The 24,142-nt window shown below is 40.2% G+C and overlaps 1 protein-coding gene and 1 long non-coding RNA gene across 2 annotated transcripts; both read right to left on the bottom strand.

Annotated features, from left to right (window-relative positions):
* Window positions 1–3,014: 3,014 nt before the first annotated feature.
* Window positions 3,015–7,798, bottom strand: LOC148733288 (uncharacterized). The gene is made up of 2 exons (XR_016000672.1): window positions 7,374–7,798; window positions 3,015–4,079 (listed from the first exon to the last, which is right to left on the bottom strand). It is a non-coding gene; the product is annotated as an uncharacterized LOC148733288 (long non-coding RNA).
* A 12,668-nt stretch (window positions 7,799–20,466) lies between these two features.
* Window positions 20,467–22,310, bottom strand: LOC148733287 (uncharacterized). The gene has a single exon (XM_088758589.1). The coding sequence runs from the start codon at window positions 22,242–22,244 to the stop codon at window positions 20,595–20,597; it is 1,650 nt and encodes a 549-aa protein (XP_088614715.1). The 5' UTR covers window positions 22,245–22,310; the 3' UTR covers window positions 20,467–20,594.
* Between the last annotated feature and the right edge of the window lie 1,832 nt (window positions 22,311–24,142).

Genomic DNA, 24,142 nt, shown 5'->3' with positions numbered 1-24,142 from the left:
TGTTTGCTTGCTGTAATAGCGTCTGTAAAATCCTCCTTCCACCGAAAAATTGAAGTCAAATGACATGCTTTTTCTGGCTACACAGAGGGGATGTAATGCAACCCGAAGTCATCGAATTTCTTCGGTTTTTGTTGTGAGATGTACGGTAGAATTATCCAAATTGCTAGAACTTGCAAAGAAATAGCGAAAGCTTTTCTATAGTAGCACTCAAACCTTCGCTTAACGTCTTACAACCAATAAACTGTTTCGGAGAATTCAGTCTGATATTAAACAAATGAAAGTTACATCAATTAATGTAATTGTTAAGTGCAAATGCCTCTCCTTTTAACTTTCTTCGCTACTTTTTGAGAAGGATTATTGAATTACAAACGGTTTTGTAGGTCGTATGCCAATCCATTTAAAAAGCACATTTGGTACCAAATCAATATTTTTCCATTTGAGAGTGCGAGAGTGAGAGAGAAAGAGGAGAGAATCAATAAGTTACGTATCGTCAAAAGTTCGTGACCGAAATCCCTGCATACAGATGCTGACCAGCTGGTAAAACAAAGTATATTTGTGAAAGTTTGCAACGGAGCTAAAGATGTACTAGGCGATTCAACACGCAACGTATATAATACCGCCCGCTGTTAGCAGGCCGGATAAAAGAATACTGCCCGCTCTTGGAACCAATCAGATCGTAGAATTTTTAAAAGACCGCCCGCTCACGAACTGAGAATAAAAGGATAAATGCGTTACTGACCAAACATGAGCTCAAGATGGCTGGGTATTAGCCGAGTTCTTTTTTTACTCTTAAAGGGACCGAGACGAAGTCGCGTTCCATAAAAATGTATCCGAAGTACTTTTCGGATTCTCCTTCATTGGATGGCTACGTCGATATCCCGTGCACTTTTAAAATTCTCTTTCATTGGATTGTTGCGTTAGTATCGAGCATATTCTTAGAATTCTCTTTCTTTGGATTGTTACGTTAGCATCTTGCACATTTTTAGAATTCTCTTTATTAGATTGTTACGTTAGTATACCCGGCGCTTTTAGAATTTTCTTTCATTGGATTTTTATGTTGATATCCCTTGCTCTTTAGAGCTTCTCTTTCATTGAATTGTCACGTTAGTATCTGGCGCACTTTAAGGATTCTCTTTCATTGGATTGTTAGTATTTGGCGCACTTTTAGATATTTCTTTCATTGTTTTTTAACAGTGCGTGATGGCGTGTATAAGGACAAGTTATCAATAAAGTTAGCTATTTTCCAATTTTAAATTATTAGGCTTAAAATAAAAAAAAATATTTCAAAACTGTCGATTGTTAATTTAGTCTCTTGCGCATTTTTAAAATATCTCTCATCAAATTGTTAGGTTAGTTTCCTGCGCACTTTTGGAATTCTCTTTCATCGGATTGTCACGCTAGTATCTTGCGCACTTAAAGAATTTTCTCTCGCTGGAATCTTACGGTAGTATCTTGCGAAGTTTCAGACTTTTCTCTCATCGGATTGTTACGGTAGCATCTCGCACGCATACAATTCTCTTTCAATGGAATTTTATATTCGTACCCCCCGCACTTTAGGGATTCTCTTTCACTGAAATGCTAGGTTAGTATTTTGTACACTTTAAAGATTCTATTTAATTGGATTGCTATGTTAGCATCTGGCGCACTTTAAGAATCTCTTTCATTGCGTCATTACGTTAGTATCTTGCGCACTTCTAGAATTCTCTTTAATTGGATTGTTACGTTGGTACCTCTTGAACTTTCAGAATTCTCTCTCCTCGGATTTGTTACGTTAGTATCTTGCGCACTTTTAGAATTCTCTGTAATTGAATTGTTACGGTGGTATCTAGCGCGCTTTCAGAATTCTCTCTTATTGGACTGCTGCATTGGTATCTTGCGAAATTTTAGAATTCTCTTTCATCGGATTCTTAAGTTGATATCTTGCACACTTTTAGAATTCTTTGTCCTTGGACTATTACGTTAGTATCTCGTGCACTTTTAGGATTCTCTCTCATCAGATTATTACGTTAGTGTTTTGCGCACTTTTAGAATTCTCTTTCATTGGAATTTTTTGTTAGTATCCTCCGCCCTTTGGGGATTCTCTTTCATTGGATTGTTTCGTTAGTATCTTGCGCACTTTCAGAAATCTCTCTAATTGGGTTTTTTTTACGTTCGTATCTTGCGCATTTTTTAGAATTCTCTCTCATCGGATTGTTAGGTTAGTATCGCCGCGCTTTCAGAATTCTCTCTCATTGGATTGTTACATTAGTACCTTGCGCACTTTTAGAATCCTCTTTCATCGGATTGTTACGTTAGTATCTTGCTCACTTCCAGAATTCCTTTTCATTGGATTGTTACTTTAGTATCTGGTGGAGTTTTAGAATTCTGTTTTATTAGCTTGTTAAGTTAGTATTTTGCGCAGTTTCGGAATCCTCTTTACCTCGATTATTACGTGTGTATCTCGTGCACTTTTAAACTCTTTTTAATTGGATTCTTACGTTAGTATCTCGTGCATTTGGATTCATTTGAATTTACTATCTTGCACACTTTAATAGTTCTGTTTCCTTGGATTTTTATGTTAGTATCTTCCGCACTTTAGGGATTCTCTTTCCCTGGATTGTTATTTTAGTATCTTGCGTACTTCTAGTATTTTTTCCTCAATGGATTCTAACGTTAGTATCTCGCGCACTTTCCGAATTGTCTCTCAATGGATTGTTACGTTAGTAACTTGAGCAGTTTTAGAATTTCAGCGTCTTCGCCGTAAACCCAAGTTTTTCCGTTGGAAGTTTGCTCGTTTGGAGATATTCCACTTTTTGCGCATTGCCACAAGTTTTCAAAGATGGAATTGGTACTTTTACAATCAATATTGTAGATTATTCCAACTCAACCAATTACGTTTTCATCGGATTCTTACGTTAGGATCTTGCACACTTCTAGAATTCTCCTTCGTCGGATTGTGCATCTGTGGCGTTCGTGTGTTGGTTAGTCAGCTTTGATCAGTCAGTAAAGTTAATTAACAACTATTCACCAAAGTGGAGGTGGTTAGTGGTGGATATTTACCGAGCCGCGAAGCGGCGAGGTAAATATCCACCGCTAACCACCGACACTGAGGTGAATAGTGGTTTTAGTATATACTAAAACAGTGAGATAATCTTCACCACCGTCGTTAATTTGAGTGATTTCTTCGCTTGTTACGGATGCAAACCGGGACGCCATTTTTTTCCTGAGTTGCTCGGAGGAAAATGGCAAAGGATGTTCGGAGTTTGACTAGCCAATCAGAGCGCGCCTTCAACGCTATCCACTGTTTTAGTATATACTAATTTGTTCTATTTGGTCCGTTGGGGACCTTATTGGTTTGCTTTATTTCGTTTCTAAGGTGCCGATTGTTGGTGTCATCTGTGGTGAGGAGCCTTCTCTAAGTCAGTAAACTGGCTGTTTAACGCCAGCCTTTGAGATTAGTGTAGGTCGATGGTATTCAGCAATGTTATTTTTGACGTAAAGAAAAGACGAAAAATAAATGAAACTCGTTAAAAAAAAGTTTGAGTTCCATTTCTTCCTTGTATCTCCGGAGTATTTTATCAGTGCCACCTAAATATCACCTTTGTTCGACATCAACTGGGTTATAACTGTGTTACTGACTGTTAAACATGCCAAATATGAGCGATCAGAGCTTCAGAATTTTTACTCAAGTGTAGGCGTTTCGTGGCCGGAATTATATCAGTTTTCAATCGTTTCTGCCTTTCATTCGGTAGAACGAGATTATCTGAGATAAGCCAAATTATAGCTGGTGGTTGAAATAAATCAAACGATCGCTCAAGGTCTGCATAACAATCCGTAAAACAATAAACTATTCCCAAAATGGTGGCTAATTGAGAACTATTCACCTACCATATAATCAGTTTTATCCATTCAAAGACAATCGGTAAAACATCAAAGACTTTGTACAATAATAAGAAATAAACGGCCACCGTTTTTGTTAGTATTACTAAATGATTTCAGAGTTCTTATCTGTGTAGTATCCACTAAAAAGTCAGTGATTCCATGCAGTGTCTTCTTTTGACCACAATCTTTGTTCTTCCATTACTCTGACATTTCTCATCCTAAAAATAGAATGTGAATGTGAATGGGAATGCTTACTTTCTATGAGTCGGACGAAAACTAAAAATTTAAATTCTGTAGAATTATTGGAAAGATTGGAAAAAGTTCCATATAACCCCCATACATTAATTATGCATTCCATGTCATTAATTATGTATGTACGTTATTGTTTTGCAAGTCAATAACGTATTCCCAAGGGTTTAGCCTATATACATTACTAATGAGTACTTACTGCTTCAATAAAAGAGAAATTGATTGAGAGTGGCTTTTCCTTTTCTATTTTTGTCTTTCGTTCTTCTCCCTTCTCTCCTTTATTCCCACTAATTTCTCCATCTTTTTTTTTCCTTTTTTTACCCTCTGAGCAGCCCTGCTGAGTCTAGCACCATTGCTCATTAGTCAACGCGTTATTACCAGACCATTAGGAGGTATCCTCCAAAAACTACTTTTTGTTTTACCTCACGTGACCAAAACCCTGACAACTGTTGCTACGCCGCCATATTTGTGTACAGATATCGCATGCAAATCTACTGCGTCCTTTGAAAGAAGATGGTTTTGTGCTTGACTGTCGGCTGTGGAAATAGAAGTGGAAGGAATAAAGGATTATATTTTGCCAAAGTACCTTCGATAATTGAAAATCAAGGAAATGAAGCCTGAGAATTGTCAGCAGAAAGAAGATCGCGCTGGATTTCTGCTATTAGCAGAGACGATCTCACCGATACCATTTTGGAAAACGATCGCGTGTGTGAGAAACACTTTGTTTCTGGAAGGCCGCAAAATCATGGGATAAATTTAACATTGATTGGGTCCCAACACTAAATTTAGGACATAATAAGGAGACTGGCCGTACGGATCGAGAACAAGCGGCAAAAAGAAGTAAGAGGGCGAGAGAAAGCGAATTGGTGAAGAAGCCGGCGTTTGCCAAAAGGGTGAAAGTACTAGAGTCCGAGAGGCAGGAGAAGTTTTTCAAAGTTAGCGAATCGGGGCACCAAAGTTTAGATTTAAACTTCGAAGGTAGCGAAGCAGAAAGTCTAGATAACCTCACAGAGAAAGGCACACAAACTGACTCAAGAATGTTTGTTTACGTCGGGACGCAATTGGAAGAGTTTGGGTGCAAGCAAGTTTTCCATTTATCTTCGTCCACGCTTCTACGTACAATAACACGCGTGCAATATGCGAGCGTGATTCAGCTAGCCCGGCCTTACAACCTAGGCAATGAGCGGATAAAATTGTCCCCTCCTTTTCTGCTATAATCTAGATAGGGATCAAAGAGTCATTCATTCTCTGCGAATGTCTCACCTTGGCTAACACAACAAATTTGTTTGAGATTATGTGGCCTTTCAGCTGGTTATAAATCCCGAAACCATCGGATTGTTGGCTTCCAGGCTTCGGAAAGCCTTAAACTGTTGTTGCGTGTACAAGCTCGTCTCCAAAACCAGATAGAAAAGGAGATCTGTAGATTCAACTGGAGGCAAGCAGTCTGGTTGAAAATTGTTACTCTAAATAAGGACGGGATAGATCCCAATCGCCGAAATATTTTCCAAATAATGCTGCCTTACTCGTGGTTCTAGCTTCTTGGCGTACTCAGAAAGAGGAGGATGGATACTGATATCAGTATTGGCACTTAATTTTGCTTCCGTTGCTGTAGTATTCATTTTTACAGGCAGAAATTGTTGATGTGCTTATTATTTGCATATATAATATTACCCTGGGTTGTACACAAATATGGCGACCGGAAATGATGTGACGTCACGTGAAAACGATCTATATGGGCATTGATATAATGCCCAAAAAGTCCTCTTTGCACTAAAGAATGCATTTCTTCTTCTCTACAATTGGCCAAATACCACATAAAAAAACAAACTTTATTCATCGATATCACCTAGGTCGCGCCATCCAAGTAAAGTGGGTATTCGGGAGCATTTACCGAGAAACCAAGGCCTTCTTCCTTGTTCCGGTAGAGTGTAGGGACAAAGATACACTACTGCCCGTCATACGCGCTCAAATATTTCCGAGGACACGCGTGATGAGCCACTTATGGAGAGCTTACAATTGCCTAAATGACGAGGGCTATAATCATCGCATAGTAAACCACTGCCTAAACTTCGTTGACCCAGACACTGGTGCCCACACACAGGGCATCGAAAATACATGTTGGAGAATCAAGCGAGGTTTGCCCCGAACAGGAACATCCAAAGGACTTTTCGATGGCTACCTACAAGATTATATGTGGCGTCAGCACTACGGAAACGATCCCTTTGGAAACATTATTGAATATATCGCCCACCTTTATGAAGGCAGAAAGACTAGTTTAATAAAGGTTTCTTTGCATCGCCGTATGCACCGGCCTTAGTGATCTACTTTCATCACTCGGGTACGAAAATATAATGAAAAAATCAACCAAAACCACAAGAACAGGTAAGATATAACACTTATTTAAACTCTGCATTGACAAACTTTACAGCCTGGTGATAGCCTCGATATTATTTTCCGCCCACCCATAAGCTTTCAACGCGAAACTGAACATTCAATTATATTTCAAAATTAAAAACCTCTAGAAAATGACTTAAATTTCTCGTTTTGCAAAGTTAAAACGCGCCGAATTTACCGTGTTTCAAAAAAGACTTATAAAAATATCCAAATTTTGAAAATAAAGACTACAAGTCTCTGCGGAGTTCTATTGTTATCGCTATTGTTTTCATTGAACGAAGACTGAATGCGTAATTAATGTATGGGGTTATATGGCACTCTTGCCTAAAGATTTCCATCTAACCCCATACCATAGTTAGCTAACTATGCCCATACCGATCAAAAACAAAAGCCGTGGTTTCAAAGGAAATCTGTTGTTTTAACTCTGCTTTCCTTTATCCAAGAATTGAATGCATAATCAAGTATGGGGTTATACGGAATTCTTGCTGAATTATTTTGCTCATTGAGACAATTAGGGAAAAGGGAAAGGCATCAAGACTTTTCAAAATTTTATTTACAATGGTGCAAAGGCCATTGTGTAGAAGAGTATTTAGACCTCCACATGGCTGCATTTATTTACAAAACGAAGTGCCCAAGCCATTGTCAAGCAGAAGCAGGGCATTTTCACAAGGGCATTTCGAAAAAAAAATATTTTAAAAATCGTAGGTTCTGCTTTTCCCGCAGCTAACAACCTAATTCAATCTAATTTCGAGATGAAGAGCCGCTCAGACCGAGCAATCGATTCGTGTTACGACGTTCAACTGAAATAATACAACTCGTTTATGTCTCGAAAGGAGCTTACGGCGATGTTTTCTAAAGGCAATGCTTACCTGCCGTTGAGGTGACACAACAGTCCTTTCGACGCTCGTCTTTGCCGGTCCAATGTCTTCCTTGCAGAGAGTGCTACGCTAATTTTTAGTGCAACGGACATCATTTCTGCATTCTGCGACAGACAGGTGGTTTGCTGAAAATTCTACAACTTGTGATGAATATGGATTAAATGTGACTACAACCAATAATCGGTTGCTGCGTCCCAAATTTGGCGCGGAAATCTGTTTGCACGCTCGGTCATCTAATCAAGAATCAAGCCAAATGAAAGGCATTGTGAGCGATGGATTTGTATGTGACAGGAGAAAACAATTCACAGCTACTGAATTTCAGGAACTACTAAGTGAGCAGGAACTTACTCTGACATTTAAAAAGAGCTCATTTGAAAGACTGATATCTTTAAAAGTGGTGGATCTCTGTATCATGAATAAAAAATATTCTGAAATTGCATGAATAAGTAAGTAATTGCTCGCTATTCTTTTATGAAAGGAGCGTACGAAAAACAACTCAAAGCTGATCATGGTGCACTGTAATTTACTGGACGAATACAACGTTTGAAATCTGACCAGTTAATTATTTCAACGAAGAAAATTAAAATTTCTAATTCTCCTCTTAAAAGTGGTAATTAAAACACAGTAAACACCAACAGTAAAAACATTGTTATAGTCATACACGGAAGTGGAAAGACAGAATAGGAGGAGTTTGCCAAGAGTTTGCCGAGAGACTAGGGACGAGTTTAAGTAATAGTCACCGCCTGAACAACGTTGTTAGTCTCCCAGGCCCAGTTACCAAAAACGACATAGGAAATAAGCCCGTCTTTCCTGAGAAAACGGTGGAAATCGAACTTATTAGTATCCTTCTCAGACGTTATTTGGATAGTCACGCAACGCTGTGACTGTTCTCCTTGGGACGCTGTGTGACATGGTAAAGGGACTACCACACCAGTGTGAGTCATGTCCTGTTTCCGTTTGCGTATCTAGTCTATTAGAGTGTCAACATACATTAAGATAATCTCAAAAAAGAAACAACAACTTTGAGTTTAAATTTACAAGACATGTTTCGACATTCTCATGTCATCTTCAGTTGCAAATGAGCTTTAAACTGTTGTACATTTGAATTTATATTAAGGTACGTTACAAACTACATGTCAGGGCTTACGTTACATTTGAATGTTAAAAACGCGAAAAATGTAAATAGTGCGCGCTTGACTAGATTAAAAAAATAAATAAATAAAATGATAATAATGATAAATTAAACGACCAAGGAACAACATAATTAAAAGGAAAGAGACAATTCTAGATGTTTCAATTGCTGATTAAGGATGGGTTTTTCCCACTTAAGATGCAATGCCTCTTTGATCTTAATTTGGTATTTTGAAGCGTCAGAATCTAAGATCGTGAAACATTCAGTATCACAAGAGTCAAGACAGGCCCTTGATGATTGCAGGTGCTTGTACATATGCGAAGTTTTGTCCTACAAGAGGTGCTCACGAACTCGTGTACAAATGTGGCGAGTGGTCTCACCAATAGAACTGACATTACAGCCAGCACATGAAAATTTATATATGACACGCGAACTTAGACCTAGCGGTACTGAATCTTTCACACTGAACATGTTTCTGAGTTTAAACGTACTGAAGACTAACTTAACATCTAAATCACCTCTACAATAACGTTTGAGTAGTTTTCTTAACTTAGTCTGAGCGGTGTTCGAAAACCGACCAAAATAGGGAAGTGTTTAATAGTGCGCAGAAGTTTTACCGGAGTTAGAAGAGGCGTTCTGCCCAGTAGGAGAAGGATTATTTTTCTTCGCTAGATACCTGTAAATGATCTTGTCTATGACCCAAGATGGAAAACAATTTTTCCGTAGCAAGAAAATACGTTTCTTGACATCCAGATGAAAACCAACCCAGGAATTATTGATCTTATATGCTCTGTCAATCAACGTTCTGACTAAACCTAATTTGTAAATCAAAGGGGCGAAGCTGAAATAATTAGTAAGAAGACCAGTAAACGTCTTCTTGCGATATACACTAGTGACGATGGATGTATGATTGTTGTCTAACAATATGTCTAGAAACGATAATCTCTTATCAATTTCCTTTTCCATTGTGAAACGAATACTAGGATGCCTGGCGTTGATATAATCAAAGGACACGAGCGCGTCCTCCTCGCTATTGAACAAACAGAAGGTGTCATCAACATAGCGTCTGTAGAACAGAACTTCAGAGAATGAATAGTTATCTAGCCAGTTTTTTTCATGATGTCCCATAAAGAGGTTTGCAAGTACTGGAGCAAGTGGGGACCCCATGGCAACCCCATCTATTTGATCATAAAACACACCCTTAAACAAGAAACCAGTCTCAGCAGTTGCGAAGGTAAAAAGCGTTTTTAGGTCAGCGGCGTTTATCTTAAGACCAGGGTTACCTTGATAAATGTATCTGATCGCCAGATCAATGCATTCATCAAGAGGTATACTAGTGAACAAACTCTCAACTTCGAAAGATACCATGATCTTCCCTGAGGTTGATAACTGGTTGATTTCATGTACAAAAGAAAACATGTCGCGGACGTTGTATTCACGCGGGACATGTGGCTCTGGTAGATTACAAAGGAGCTTAGATAAATTGTAATTGTAGGTACCTATTGAAGATACTATGGGTCGAAAAGGATGTGTTTCATTAGGCTGCCGAGCCTTGTGCATTTTAGTTAGCCCATAAAACCTGGCTGGTTGAGAACCAGTTGGATAGATTCTCTCATAGGTATCTTTGTCTAAGTGGCCCTTATTTTTAAGCGCTCTTAAAAAACGTTGTAATTTACCCTCCCTTTGTAATGTAGGATCGTTATCATTAACCTTAAACTTAGAAGGATCACTGATAATGGAAAAAATACCCTCTTCGTAGGCTTTCCTGTTCATGACAACTAAGCCATTTCCTTTGTCATTTTCCAAGTCAAGCACGCGCCATTTACATTTTTCGCGTTTTTAACATTCAAATGTAACGTAAGCCCTGACACGTAGTTTGTAACGTACCTTAATATAAATTCAAATGTACAACAGTTTAATGCTCATTTGCAACTGAAGATGACATGAGAATGTCGAAACATGTCTTGTAAATTTAAACTCAAAGTTGCTGATTCTTTTTTGAGAGTTATTGTCACTCTGCTGTCTTTACGTCCTTTTGGTAACATTAAGATATATAAGAAACCTTTTTTTTCCGCCATGTTAGTATGGTCCAGGCTCCCAATCAGTTGAGATGAACAGTGAAGAGGTCGGTGAGAAGCAGTGGGGGTGCATGTTAGCTGCGGAACGACTCTCCACCCTTTATCTCCTTGGTTTGAACCCGTCATTTAATTTCTGGCAAATATCCACTAACTAAGAGCCAGACTCAGCTTACTCGTAATCACGAAGTTAAACCGCAAGGCCTGAGATTGCAAGGGTCCAGACAACTTCCGGTTCTGTGGACATTTGTTTACCGCCTAACTCAAATCCTCTCCCGTGATGAAACATTTCTTCTGACTCCCTCTCCCCAACCCAAGTACTCGCCTTAGTTAAAAAAAGATGCGCAGCTAATGTTTTTAGCTGAGCCACGAAGACTTAAGAAGAAATTGTGAGTAATTAATTTCAATCATTTATCTTAAAGGTGTCTCGGAGTGCATTCATTGCTAAGAGTTTATGCGTTAGAAATTATTTTGAATAATTAAATTATTCTTTTTTTTTTTTTTAACAAAGTTTATTCAATTCAAATCTCAACTGTTATTCAAAGCGGCATGACTTTCGCTCAAATAAACGCGTTCAAAATTTTGATTTTTTATTGATGTTTTTTACAAATGATAGCCGCATTAAGTTTGGAATATTGCAGTTTAAAATTGTCATCTGAGTTTGTGAGGAGAATGAGCATACTGCACTTCCATGAATTAAATAAAATGAGGTGGAATTGGACACGAAAAAGTTATAGAAAACAAAAAGGTGCGTTGCATCTAGATCTCTCGAACTCAACGACTCGAACTCACTTCTAGATAGATTAATGAAACCTCAATAACTTACAATCACTTACAAAGAAAGTAGGTTCGATCAAATAAATCTACAGGACGGGATAGAATGGCGCTGGCTACCGGTTAGGCAACGCATTAGTTTTAAGATTGTGCTATTTGTTTTTAAGGCCCTCCATGGAATTGCGCCAACGTACGTAAGTGAACTTGTGTCAATTAAAAGACAGGAATTTATAAATTAAAATCCTCCTTCGATGGTTTGTTGCTTGCAACACCAATGTTTAGAAGTAGAGTTACATTAGGAGACAGATCTTTCCAGGTCGCAGCTCCGGCACTTTGGAATGCATCACCGCGTGAGATTCGTTCTAGTACAGATCTAGGGATTTTTGAGTGCTACCTGAAAACCCCCCCTCCTTTAAGGAAGCTTTTTATTCATTTTTATTAAAATTTTATTATGATAGTTGCCATTATCTTAACATATGTTGTATGCTGTAATTTTAAATTAAATAATAATAGTTATTCTTAATAACTGTTTTTCAATAATAGTTATTTTCAATAATAGTTATTCTAAATATAGCTATTCTCAATAATAGTTATTTTAATAACTGTTATTGAGATATAATGCGCGCTTGATCATTTCATGGAAAGCGCGCAATATAAGAATTAAATTTATTTATTTCTTGGAAATTATGATGAATAAACATGTCGTTGGAAGAAAAAAAGCATTTTTGCAAAGTAAATTGGTATTTTCCATAATATAATTCAATCAAGGACTATCGCGATATTGACGTGTACGTTCTTGTGCGTGAGGGACAAAACATGAGCTAGGTACCCCTGAAAAGAAGCTTACCGATTTAATTCCGTTGTTCTAATAAGCGCCTCTTATCTCTAGTGAGCGCCCCCTCGAATTTGTTTTTGTCAATAAGCGCCGCTACTCCTATAAGCACCCCTATTGGGTAAGTACCCTCGTTCCGATAGGCGCCCCTATTCTGTAATTAACAATTATTCCACGAGCGCGCGTTGGATATGAGATGATAGATAGCCAACGAGGGGCGTAGCGCCGAGTTGGCTATAATCATCTCATATCCAACAAGAGCGAGTGGAATAATTGTTTTATTAAAAACGTTAAATTAAGTTATTAAATTTTATTAAATTTTTAGCTCCCTTTTAATTTTAAGCTGACACGTACGCTTGCTATATTTGTAGATTATGGTATATTGGCTGATATACCATAATGGCTAACCCAATAAAAAGTCTTGAATTGCATTATCCAATGATCTAGTTTTTAATAATGTAAATTATTGATGACCCACGTATATAGTGTTATTTTGTTTTCGTTGGCTTGTGATTTAAATTGGTGATAGCAAAATAGTGTGGATATCTATTGTATACCCCTCCTTGGAAAATGTTTCGTTTAGTAAATAGGCGTTGCCTTTGATGACAGATCTATTTTAATTACACGCCTCGTGATTCACAATAATTCTTTACAATGATTTAAAAGTTAGATCATATTTGAAACCAGTTTTTAGGAGAATCAGTAAGTCGGCTTTTTATAATCTGTTCGCTTACCCGAATCTGCTAACCTGAAGTAAGAAACCTGTTTTTACGACCCGCCACAGAAGTAAGTTTCCAATCGTGTTTTTCTTCAATTTTGGCACGAGATAAAGACTTAATTTCCGTTTTTCTCATTTCGAATTACAAATGTCTTTCATTTAGATCGAATAATTATTAAAGCTTGGATAATATTATACGGTTTGTGGCGGTCGTCTGAGCTGACCAGTTCCGAGTAAGGAAACAGAAAATACAAATCACCAAATTAAGTGCGCCCAAAATTCTTTTTCACGTAACATCATGAGAATTACCTTTAGAGCTATGTGCCAAAGACGTAATTACCTCACCGAACAAATCCTACATTGCCGCTCTGAACTTTCCAAAATCTGTCCAGCAGTTTTATTACAATCTATCCGCGCCAAAATTCAGGAAACCAATTCGAAACTTTTCAATCATTTGAACCAAATTAAGGCCCAAAAACTTAACCAACTTATCGGTCCCCAAATCGCTAACCACTCATCACCAGAAAACCTCAAAACTGTAGTTACCATTCCAGAAAACCTCTCACTTTCCGATTCAGAAAAATCCATCCTTTGTAAGGGCTTAAATTTTATTCCCATTTCCAAAACAACGGACGAATTCTCAGTTTAACTTCACCGCGTTCAATTAAAAGCCTTTTTTCACGACAAAGAGGATGACTCTAACACCTCGAACAAAGACACTTTCGAAACACTTCAGACTCGAAAGTCTAAATGGACTCCTCCGGAGGGCCAGTTGGCATCATTAGACTTTTTAATTTTATCAAAGCATGTCGCCACGATATCATCAAACTTAATTTCAATCGTATTACCAAATTTTCCAATCTCTCCTCTGAAGAGTGGTCGGCTCTAAAAAGCCTTAGAAAACGCAAAGACATAGATATCAAAACGGCCGATAAGGGCGGCTCAGTCGTTGTTTGGCGCACCGACCTCTACCAAAAAGAAGCTTTGCGGCAACCTTCTGACACCTCTTTTTAATCAAAAGGTCGACAAAGACCTACCAGCAATCAAAACACCGTCAAGAATACGATCAACCAACGCATAACTAAACAAGAATTGCCGGCCACAGCAAAAAATCTCATCATAACCACTCCTAGAACTTCTTGTATTTACTTTTTACCTAAAATTCCCAAACCTAACAACCCGGGTCGGCCTACAGTTGCCCTACTGAACTTATCTTCAGCTAACTAGACAAAATTATGGCTCCCATCGTCAAAACTTTACCATCGTATATTTAAGACAGCCAACACGCTCTTCAAATTTTTCGCGACTTTAATTTCCTTGGCCAAAACAAACTTCTTTTCACCATGGATATTACATCTCTTTACACTGTCATTCCTAATGGCGAAAGCCTTCTGGCCATTAAACATTTTTTTGATCAACGTACTGTTAAGGAACCTAAATCTGAAACACTACTACGCTTAGCCGAACTAGTGCTCACACTCAATTGTTTTCATTCGGGGACAACTTTTTCAAACAAACCAATGGTGTAGCCATGGGTACCAAAATGGGACCTAGCTATGCCAATCTTTTTGCCATTCCACTAATTTATTCATGTTTTTCTCGTTGCTATGCACCTACCAATAACGTAGCTCCATTTTCTGCCTTTAAAAGCACACACAACCCACAATTCCTCTATTCGCTCCGACGAAGGGCTAACGCTCGAAACGTCAGCTTTTGTAATCATTACGGTGGCCAATTTACCATTTCAACTTTGTTGATATATCCAAATCTTTTTGTAGGTTTTGTCGAACATCAATTTTTCAACCAATACAACGGCTCCAAACCTGAACTCTACAGTCACTACATCGACAACTGTATTGACGCCACCTCCTCTACCAGACAGGAGCTGACTCACTTCATAACCGCAGTCAATTCTTTTCACCCGGCTCTCAAATATACCTGGGAAATTACTGACAATTCTTTATCCTTTTTAGACATCAAAGTTTCAATTGAAGGCAACGGTTTATGCACTGGCGTGTATTACAAACCTACAGACTCGCATAATTACCTGTTGTATTCGTCTTCGCATCCATCTCACGTTGAAAATTCCATTCCTTTTTCTCCGTTTCTAAGACTTCGTCGTTTATGTAGTGATGACTCTGATTTCCACCACAAATCAGAGTCAATGTGCCAGTTTTTCGGTAAACGTGGTTACCTCGATTCTGTCGTTCAAGCGGGTTACCACCGCGCCCAACTTATTGATCGATATTCAGCACTACAAACGTCACAAAAGGAAGATTCCGACCGCATTCCATTCACTCACGTTTCACCCTCACAACCACTTAGTTAAATCCATCATTCTTAAAAACTTTAAATTACTTCAAAACGATCCAGAGACAAGCAATATCTTTTCGCAGCCTCCGCTCATTTCATTCAAACGCGACAAAAACATAGGTAATTTTTTGGTCAGAAGTTCTTTTCAGACATATGACCAACCAGGCACTTTTAAATGCGCTTGTGCACCATGCTAAACGTGTCCTTTCATTCACAACACTGATAAAACATCGGGACCCAAACGATCCATTAAGATCACCGATCACTTCACGTGCACCTCCGCCAATGTAATCCATTGCATAACTTGCACTTATTGCAAAAAGATTTACATCGGCGAAACAGGCAGAAGACTAGGTGACCGATTCCGAGAACACTCTCGCGACGTGGAGAGGAATGACAAGGACACATCGAAACCAGTCGCTAGAAATTTTAATTTACCTAACCATTCTAAGCAACACATGGCAATCTGCGGTCTTTCGTTACACTTAGGTAGCACGGAAAGCCAGAAAACTATTGAAAAAAAGCTCATCTTTCAAACCGGTAGTCTAAATCCCACAGGTATCAACAAACGCTTTTCATTCCACTAATTTATTCGTGTTTTTCTCGTTGCCATGTTCCCGCCAATAACGTAGCTCCTTTTCCTGCCTTTAAAAGCACACGCAACCCACAATTCCCCTATTCGCTCCGACGAAGGGCTAACGCTCGAAACGTCAGCTTTTATAATCGTAACGGTGCCCAATTTACCATTTCAACTTTGTTGATATATTCAAATTAGAAAATACAAATAGTTTTAAAACATTGTAACTGTTGACTGCTGTATGGCAACCGGAAAGGTTGATGTTTCTTCTCCTTATTCCTCTTCGGCCCAATAATGGACTTTGAAAGAATTGATGAGACGAACTATAAGGAACGAGGACTTGAAACATTTTTACATTCTTGGTGGTACGTTCCCGTTCGAAGTATTTTGAAAGATCGCTCATGAACATCATATCATCGTTTAAACTACTTCAACAAAAATTCTTCCACATTTTCTGGATGATCTTTAATATCCCAAGATTGAGCATTTTTAAAAACGATGCGAAGCGTTGAATTTTTGCGGAAGGTTCTGACGTCATATTAGCACTGATGACTAGTATATGATGACTGGTATATTCAGCAAAGGGAGTGATAGAGGACACCTTTCGTTAAATTTGAATAAAGAGATATCATTACGAAGTGATAAGTCAGTGACTTAGGTGATAGAATATCTAACTGTCAAGTAAAAACTCTTAACAATGTAATTCTGAAGGTGTAGTCTGATCGTCCGGGTGAGTGTAGTCCTGAGAAGGACTGTTGTCGGTGGCAGTGACTGACGTTTCGACAACCTGTGCGGAAGTCATCATCAGAGTCAAGTGAGTGATTGTTGTCAGTAGAATGTTCTTATTCCAGTTCGTGTGAAATGATCGGTTGGTTTTGCCGTGATGTTATTGGCTGTAAGACTCAAGTGACGTAAGTCGTTCGTGATTGGTCTGTTTCGGTCTGTCGGTAAAGCTAGGTTGTTCTTTTTCGGTCATTTGTGATGTTTATGTCGTGAATGAGTCGTTTGTATGGGGCGGGTAGTTGTTGACATCTGTTTAGGGGAGTCTGTTCTAAGTTAGTAAACCAGCTTTCCAGAGTCAGTCGTTGAAAATAGTCAGTGCTGTAGGTTAGGCATTGCGCAGAGTCCCAGTCAATGTTGTGGTTGGTAAGTCGATGGTGTTCAGCAATGTGATTGCTGACATCACCTTTCCTCGTCGCCCGTCTGTGTTCAGTCAGTCTTGTTGTGAGGTTTCTGCCAGTCTCACCGATGTAGGAGGCTTGGCAGTCGGAACAATTGATCTTATAAATCGTTCCCTGTCTGTTCCTCGGTTCGTCTTTGTCTTTAACGTTGGTTAGTAACTGACGTAGTGTGGTGATGGGTCTGTGGGCGACGCGGATATTGAAGGGTAGTAAGATGCGCGAGATGTTTTCAGACATACCTTTTATGTACGGTATGGTTGCTGTAGTCGTAGGGGTTGCGGTGTCGGTTGTTTCGGTAGTGGTAGTGGGTCGGTGAGTGTTTCGTCGGATGAAGTCGTTGTTGTAGTTGTTCTTCGTAAAAACACGGTGAAGGTATTTGTTCTCGTCGGATAAGCTGTCTGTCGAGTCACATACTAGTTGTGCGCGTCGTGTTAGAGTTCTGATAGTTGTGGCTTTGTGTGATGTAGGGTTGTAGGATGACTCGTCTAGTAATCTGTCGGTGTGTGTCGGTTTCCTGTAAACTGTCGTTCGTAATGAGTTGTCGTTGTGGCTTACCAGGCAGTCTAGAAAAGGAAGTTTGCCATTTTCTTCGACTTCTCTGGTAAACTGTATGTCAGTGTTTAGTTCGTTAAGGTGGTTGTGGAATGCGTCAATTTCGTCGTGTCGAACGGCGGTGAATGTGTCGTCAACGTAACGTAACCAAAGCGGTATCGTTTGTCGGCAAGTCGAAAGGGCGCGTTCCTCGATGTTCTGCATCACAATTTCTGCTATAACAACAGAAACTGGAGACCCCATGGCAGTGCCGTGTAACTGTTTGTAGTGTTTACCGTTGTACTGAAAGTAAGTAGACGTTAGGAAAATGTTTAGCAAGTCCATGATGTCGTCTGTCGGTAGCAGTAGTGGTTCGGTAGATTTTCGGATTGCAGTTTCAGTGCATTGTAATGCTAATTGAAGTGGAATACTTGTGAACAGTGATTTCACATCAAATGACACTAGTTTGTAGTCGTCAGGTATCTGAACAGTCTTGGTAGCGTTAATGAAGTCTTCAGTGGATTGTAGTTTATGTCTGGATTTGTCGGTTAGCGGTTGTAGTATTGTCGTCAGGTACTTGGATAGTTGGTATGTGGGAGAGCCACAGAAAGAAACAATAGGTCGCATCGGGAAACCAGGTTTGTGTAGTTTCGGCAAACCGTAGAGTTTCGGTGGCTGTGGTACCGAGCACCTCAGTCGATAGTACCGTTGGTTGTCAAAGGCGTTCGTTTTCTTGAGTGTCAGTAGTTTACTGTTGAGTTTACGTTGAAGGGCAGGAGTTGGGTCACGTTTGAGTTCTTCGTAGGTTCGTTTGTCGTTAACTAGTGCGTCCATTTTGTCGTGATAGTCAGTTTTGTCCATAACAACAGTAACTCGTCCTTTGTCGGCTGGTAGGATAACTATGTTCTCGTCGTTCCTCAGTCGTTTCAGTGCGCGTTGTTCGTCTTTAGTCAAGTTGCTGTCATGTAGTGACGTTGATTGTATAGTGGAGGCAATTCTGCTTCTGATGTTATCCTTGGTCGGCTCAGATAGTTCTCGTTGCCGAGACAGGGCCGCCTCAACGCCAGATACAATAGCCTCAGTCGGTATGCGTTTAGGTGTTACTGAGTGTTTTAGTCCGTATGATAGTACCCGAGTTTCAGTCTTGTCTAAGGAACGAGAAGAAATGTTACTTACCCAGTTGTCGTCCGGTTTGCTTCGTCTCTCTTCTTTGTCTCGTAGCAGTCGTGTCAATTTTTGTTGATGTCCAGTGCGGGCGCGTTCAGTCGTCTTGTTGGCTCGTTTGTCGGCAATTGTCGTAACGGTGTCAAGTAGGTCAGTTGGTATCAGTTGTTTCAGTTGGTCGTGTAGTTGTCGTAATTTGTTTCTGTGGTGTTTGAGTCTTCTGTGGCAATCATTTATCCGCGCTTTGACCAGTCGTCTGCAGGTGGCTTTGACAATCTGGATGGCCTCCTGTGTGTTCAACGGGGGCTTAAGTTTGAGCCCGGCCGGAACAAGGCCGTGATCTTTACAGCGGTGATTGAACCAGAGTTGTTGTCGTATTCGCCTGACAGTGCTTGCGTAGGTGATGTAGTCATTCGCAAGTCTTTCGCTCTGTCGTCCAAGTGAACGTAATGCAGTAAATTTACTGCATTACGTTCACTTGGACGACAATACTACAACCGCTAACCGACAAATCCAGACATAAACTACAATCCACTGAAGACTTCATTAACGCTACCAAGACTGTTCAGATACCTGACGACTACAAACTAGTGTCATTTGATGTGAAATCACTGTTCACAAGTATTCCACTTCAATTAGCATTACAATGCACTGAAACTGCAATCCGAAAATCTACCGAACCACTACTGCTACCGACAGACGACATCATGGACTTGCTAAACATTTTCCTAACGTCTACTTACTTTCAGTACAACGGTAAACACTACAAACAGTTACACGGCACTGCCATGGGGTCTCCAGTTTCTGTTGTTATAGCAGAAATTGTGATGCAGAACATCGAGGAACGCGCCCTTTCGACTTGCCGACAAACGATACCGCTTTGGTTACGTTACGTTGACGACACATTCACCGCCGTTCGACACGACGAAATTGACGCATTCCACAACCACCTTAATGAACTAAACACTGACATACAGTTTACCAGAGAAGTCAAAGAAAATGGCAAACTTCCTTTTCTAGACTGCCTGGTAAGCCACAACGACAACTCATTACGAACGACAGTTTACAGGAAACCGACACACACCGACAGATTACTAGACGAGTCATCCTACAACCCTACATCACACAAAGCCACAACTATCAGAACTCTAACACGACGCGCACAACTAGTATGTGACTCGACAGACAGCTTATCCGACGAGAACAAATACCTTCACCGTGTTTTTACGAAGAACAACTACAACAACGACTTCATCCGACGAAACACTCACCGACCCACTACCACTACCGAAACAAACGACACCGCAACCCCTACGACTACAGCAACCATACCGTACATAAAAGGTATGTCTGAAAACATCTCGCGCATCTTACTACCCTTCAATATCCGCGTCGCCCACAGACCCATCACCACACTACGTCAGTTACTAACCAACGTTAAAGACAAAGACGAACCGAGGAACAGACAGGGAACGATTTATAAGATCAATTGTTCCGACTGCCAAGCCTCCTACATCGGTGAGACTGGCAGAAACCTCACAACAAGACTGACTGAACACAGACGGGCGACGAGGAAAGGTGATGTCAGCAATCACATTGCTGAACACCATCGACTTACCAACCACAACATTGACTGGGACTCTGCGCAATGCCTAACCTACAGCACTGACTATTTTCAACGACTGACTCTGGAAAGCTGGTTTACTAACTTAGAACAGACTCCCCTAAACAGATGTCAACAACTACCCGCCCCATACAAACGACTCATTCACGACATAAACATCACAAAAAAAAAAACCAGGAAAGATTTATTACTCGACGTTTCGGGGTCATCGTGACTCCATTATCAAGAGACTAGTTTAAAAACATGCAAATAAGGAAAGGTACAAGAATAGCATAAATTAGACTGAACGGCTTAAATAAACACCTTGGCGCGGATGGAATCCGTTTGCACGTTCAGTGTTGGCTTACGCATGCGAATATGCAACATTTCATTAACAAGGCAATCAAATTTGCCGTTACATTTCGTGATGACGTTGAATTGCTCGATCAAGCGTTCAGGCATTTCACTATTGTGCTGGAGGTGGTAGTGTTTGTAGATAGAAGATGATTTCCTTGTGTGCCCTTCTACGCGCTCGTGTAAGTGACCACGAGTATAGCCCACATACCCTGCATCACACAGGTTACATTTAAATTCATAAACGACACATTGTTGGTTAACAATAGGGGGCTTAATTTCGTGTTGCTTAAGTTGTTGATCGAGCTTAGGGCTAACGAACACTGGTTGGACAGTCACGCTTAACTTCGAGCTTAGACTGTTCAGTTGTTGTTTAACATGATTAGCTGACGACTGGTCCTTGAAGGGTAACACTAATCTCACAGTCTCCGATGGTACGTCTGGTGATGGACAGGGTTCTGCAGATGAAATCCTTCTCTCAACGAACCGCTTGATTGTAGTTTCAACCAGTGGCTTTGGGTATTTCAAGTTATGAAAAACCCCTCTAAGGCGGTCACATTCCTCGGAGAAGAAAGACCAGTTAGAAGATAATCGATAAGCGCGATCCACCATGGTGTTAACTAGGCTGCGCTTGTACTTAATGTCAACATGACTCTGGAAATGCAGAAGGAGACCCGTGTTGGTTCTTTTGATGTAGACCTTACTCTCAATCTTTGGTGCACGGTTAAGCAGTTCAGTTCCTAGAAAGGGAAGGGATCCTTCCCGTTCGACTTCCATGGTAAACTGGAGGGAGGGATGGGTAGAGTTAAGGGTGTCTAGAAACTGGCCAGCGGTCACCCTATCAGGCATTACGGTCAGGGTGTCATCGACGTACCTCCGGTAATAGCGCGGAAGTTGACCGTGTCGTTCGAGGTTTTCCTCAATCGAGCACATGAAGACGTTAGCCAGCAACGGTCCAAGGGGAGAACCCATAGCGACTCCATCTGTCTGCTCATATAAAGCACCGTCAAACTGGAAAAGCTGGTTTTTCGTAGCTGCTCGGAGGAGGTCGATTAGGTCCGCTTTAGAGATGTTCAAGCTGTGCGTCTCGTTGAACCAATCCTGGGCAAAGGCTTTTTCAGCTAAGATCTGTATTGTTTCCTCCAATGGTACATTTGTAAACAATGAGATGACGTCATAGGAAACTAAAATTTCGCCGTTCCTGATCTCGAAGCCTCGTACTTCATCAGCAAAGCGGAATGTGTCTGTCACTGTATATTGGTTGCACGACAAGGGTTTCAATTTGTCGTCAAGCCATTTCGCTAGCGAGTAATTGTAGGTGTTAGTAGCAGAGAGTATTGGCCGCACGGCCAACTGTTCTTTATGTGTCTTCGGCAAGCCATACAAGTGTGCGAGTCTGGACCCTTTCGGGCGGAGAGCGTCAGCAATGGATTTCGGTAGAATCTTTCGAACGAGAGTTTCCAACTCCCTTTCTTTCTGAAGGAGAGGGTGGTAATACTTAGGAGGTCGTCCTCTGGTTCTCGGTCTCTCCGAGTCGACGAATCGGAATTTGCTGGTATCGTTTATTGACGCTTCGGATAGTAGGCGAAGATATTCTGATTTATCCATAACAACAACACCAGACCCTTTATCCGGTTTTGTGACAACGATGTCATCGCGTTTTTTCAGATCAACGCGTTTTTTCAGTGCAAACGGATTCCATCCGCGCCAAGGTGTTTATTCAAGCCGTTCAGTCTAATTTATGCTATTCTTGTACCTTTCCTTATTTGCATGTTTTTAAACTAGTCTCTTGATAATGGAGTCACGATGACCCCGAAACGTCGAGTAATAAATCTTTCCTGGTTTTTTCTATGCCTTTGCTTTAGCAAATCCCTGCTGATCAAACATCACAAACGACCGAAAAAGAACAACCTAGCTTTACCGACAGACCGAAACAGACCAATCACGAACGACTTACGTCACTTGAGTCTTACAGCCAATAACATCACGGCAAAACCAACCGATCATTTCACACGAAATGGAATAAGAGCATTCTACTGACAACAATCACTCACTTGACTCTGATGATGACTTCCGCACAGGTTGTCGAAACGTCAGTCACTGCCACTGACAACAGTCCTTCTCAGGACTACACTCACCCGGACGATCAGACTACACCTTCACATGTTACCCCCGGGTTCAAACCATTTACTGCAATGTAATTGTGGTTTACGTGTAATCGTATGTGTGGGATTGCTTCTTTTTTTGATTGCATTCATTTGTCTTTGAATTCCCAATATTATTGATGCTGGCAAAACACCCATGGAAATTTCAATTTTTTTGCCTTCCATTGACTTCTTGTTTGTCACAGAGTAAACCAGGAATTTTTGTAGAAGACACACCACTAAAAGGTAACCACACAGAACCAATTGTTTCTTGCACTTTTAATTCTGCTTCCTTAATGTTTCAAATGAAACAGTCCCAAAGACTTATTACCACTTTTTCCAGAGTTGTACTTTTTCAATTCAGCATTTCCTATCTACAGCCTGCTCCCTTTAAAATATTCAAGGTCTTCTTTGGTCAACGTAACCCACACTTCCATGCAATGAGAACAGAATGAAATCACGTTATCATGATGCCTTTTACTGTAACAAACAAAGTCAAAACAGAGAAAAACAAAAGCAAGAAAAAGGAAAGAACACAAGGAAACTGGACAAAACAAAACAGAACAAAGCAGAAGACAAGAGAGGGGGAAAGTATGGAGATACAAGGCAAGGTAAGGCAAGCTAGGGCAAGACAAGGTAAGGCTATGCAAAGCAGAAATTAAGCTTTGATGAATGGACAATTAGACGTGTCAGTTACGTAGAACTGCAATTTGCTCAAATTTACAAACTCTGTTCTGAAATGACAGATTTGGCTTTTAGCTTTATGAATTACGAAAATATATTCTAGGCCTAGACAACGTAGATGAAAAGAGGCATAAGTGAAGTGCACTAATCGATGAAAAACAAGACTATGAAGTTGAAGTGGTAAATTGGCCACCGTAACGACTACAAAAGCTGACGTTTCGAGTGTTAGCCCTTCGTCGGAGCGAATAGAGGAATTGTGGGTTGTGTGTGCTTTTAAAGGCAGAGAATGGTGCTACGTTATTGGTGGGAACATGGCAACGAGAAAAACAAGAATAAATTAGTGGAATGAAAAGCGTTCGTTGATCCCTGTGGGATTTAGACTGCCGGTTTGAAAGATGAACTTTTGTTCAAGATTTTTACGGCTTTCCGTGCTACTAAGTGTAAGGAAAGACCGCAGATTGCCATATGTTGCTTAGAATGATTAGGTAAATTAAAATTTCTAGCGACCGGTTTCGATGTGTCCTTGTCATTCCTTTCCACGTCTCAAAGATGTTCTCGGAATCGGTCACCTAGTCTTCTGCCTGTTTCGCCGATGTAATCTTTTTGCAATAAGTGCAAGTTATGCAATGGATTACATTGGCGGAGGTGCACGTGAAGTGATCGGTGATCTTAATGGAT

The sequence above is a fragment of the Stylophora pistillata genome, chromosome 4, assembly GCF_964205215.1.
Source record: "Stylophora pistillata chromosome 4, jaStyPist1.2, whole genome shotgun sequence".
In the NCBI taxonomy this organism is placed as follows: domain Eukaryota; kingdom Metazoa; phylum Cnidaria; class Anthozoa; order Scleractinia; family Pocilloporidae; genus Stylophora; species Stylophora pistillata.
Note: the sequence above shows the minus strand (reverse complement) of the source record. Positions and strands in the feature narration are given on the sequence as shown.

Bases quoted from the DNA above. Each gene is read 5' to 3' on its own strand.
- LOC148733287 (XM_088758589.1), bottom strand. From the start codon at position 22,244: ATGGATAAATCAGAATATCTTCGCCTACTATCCGAAGCGTCAATAAAC.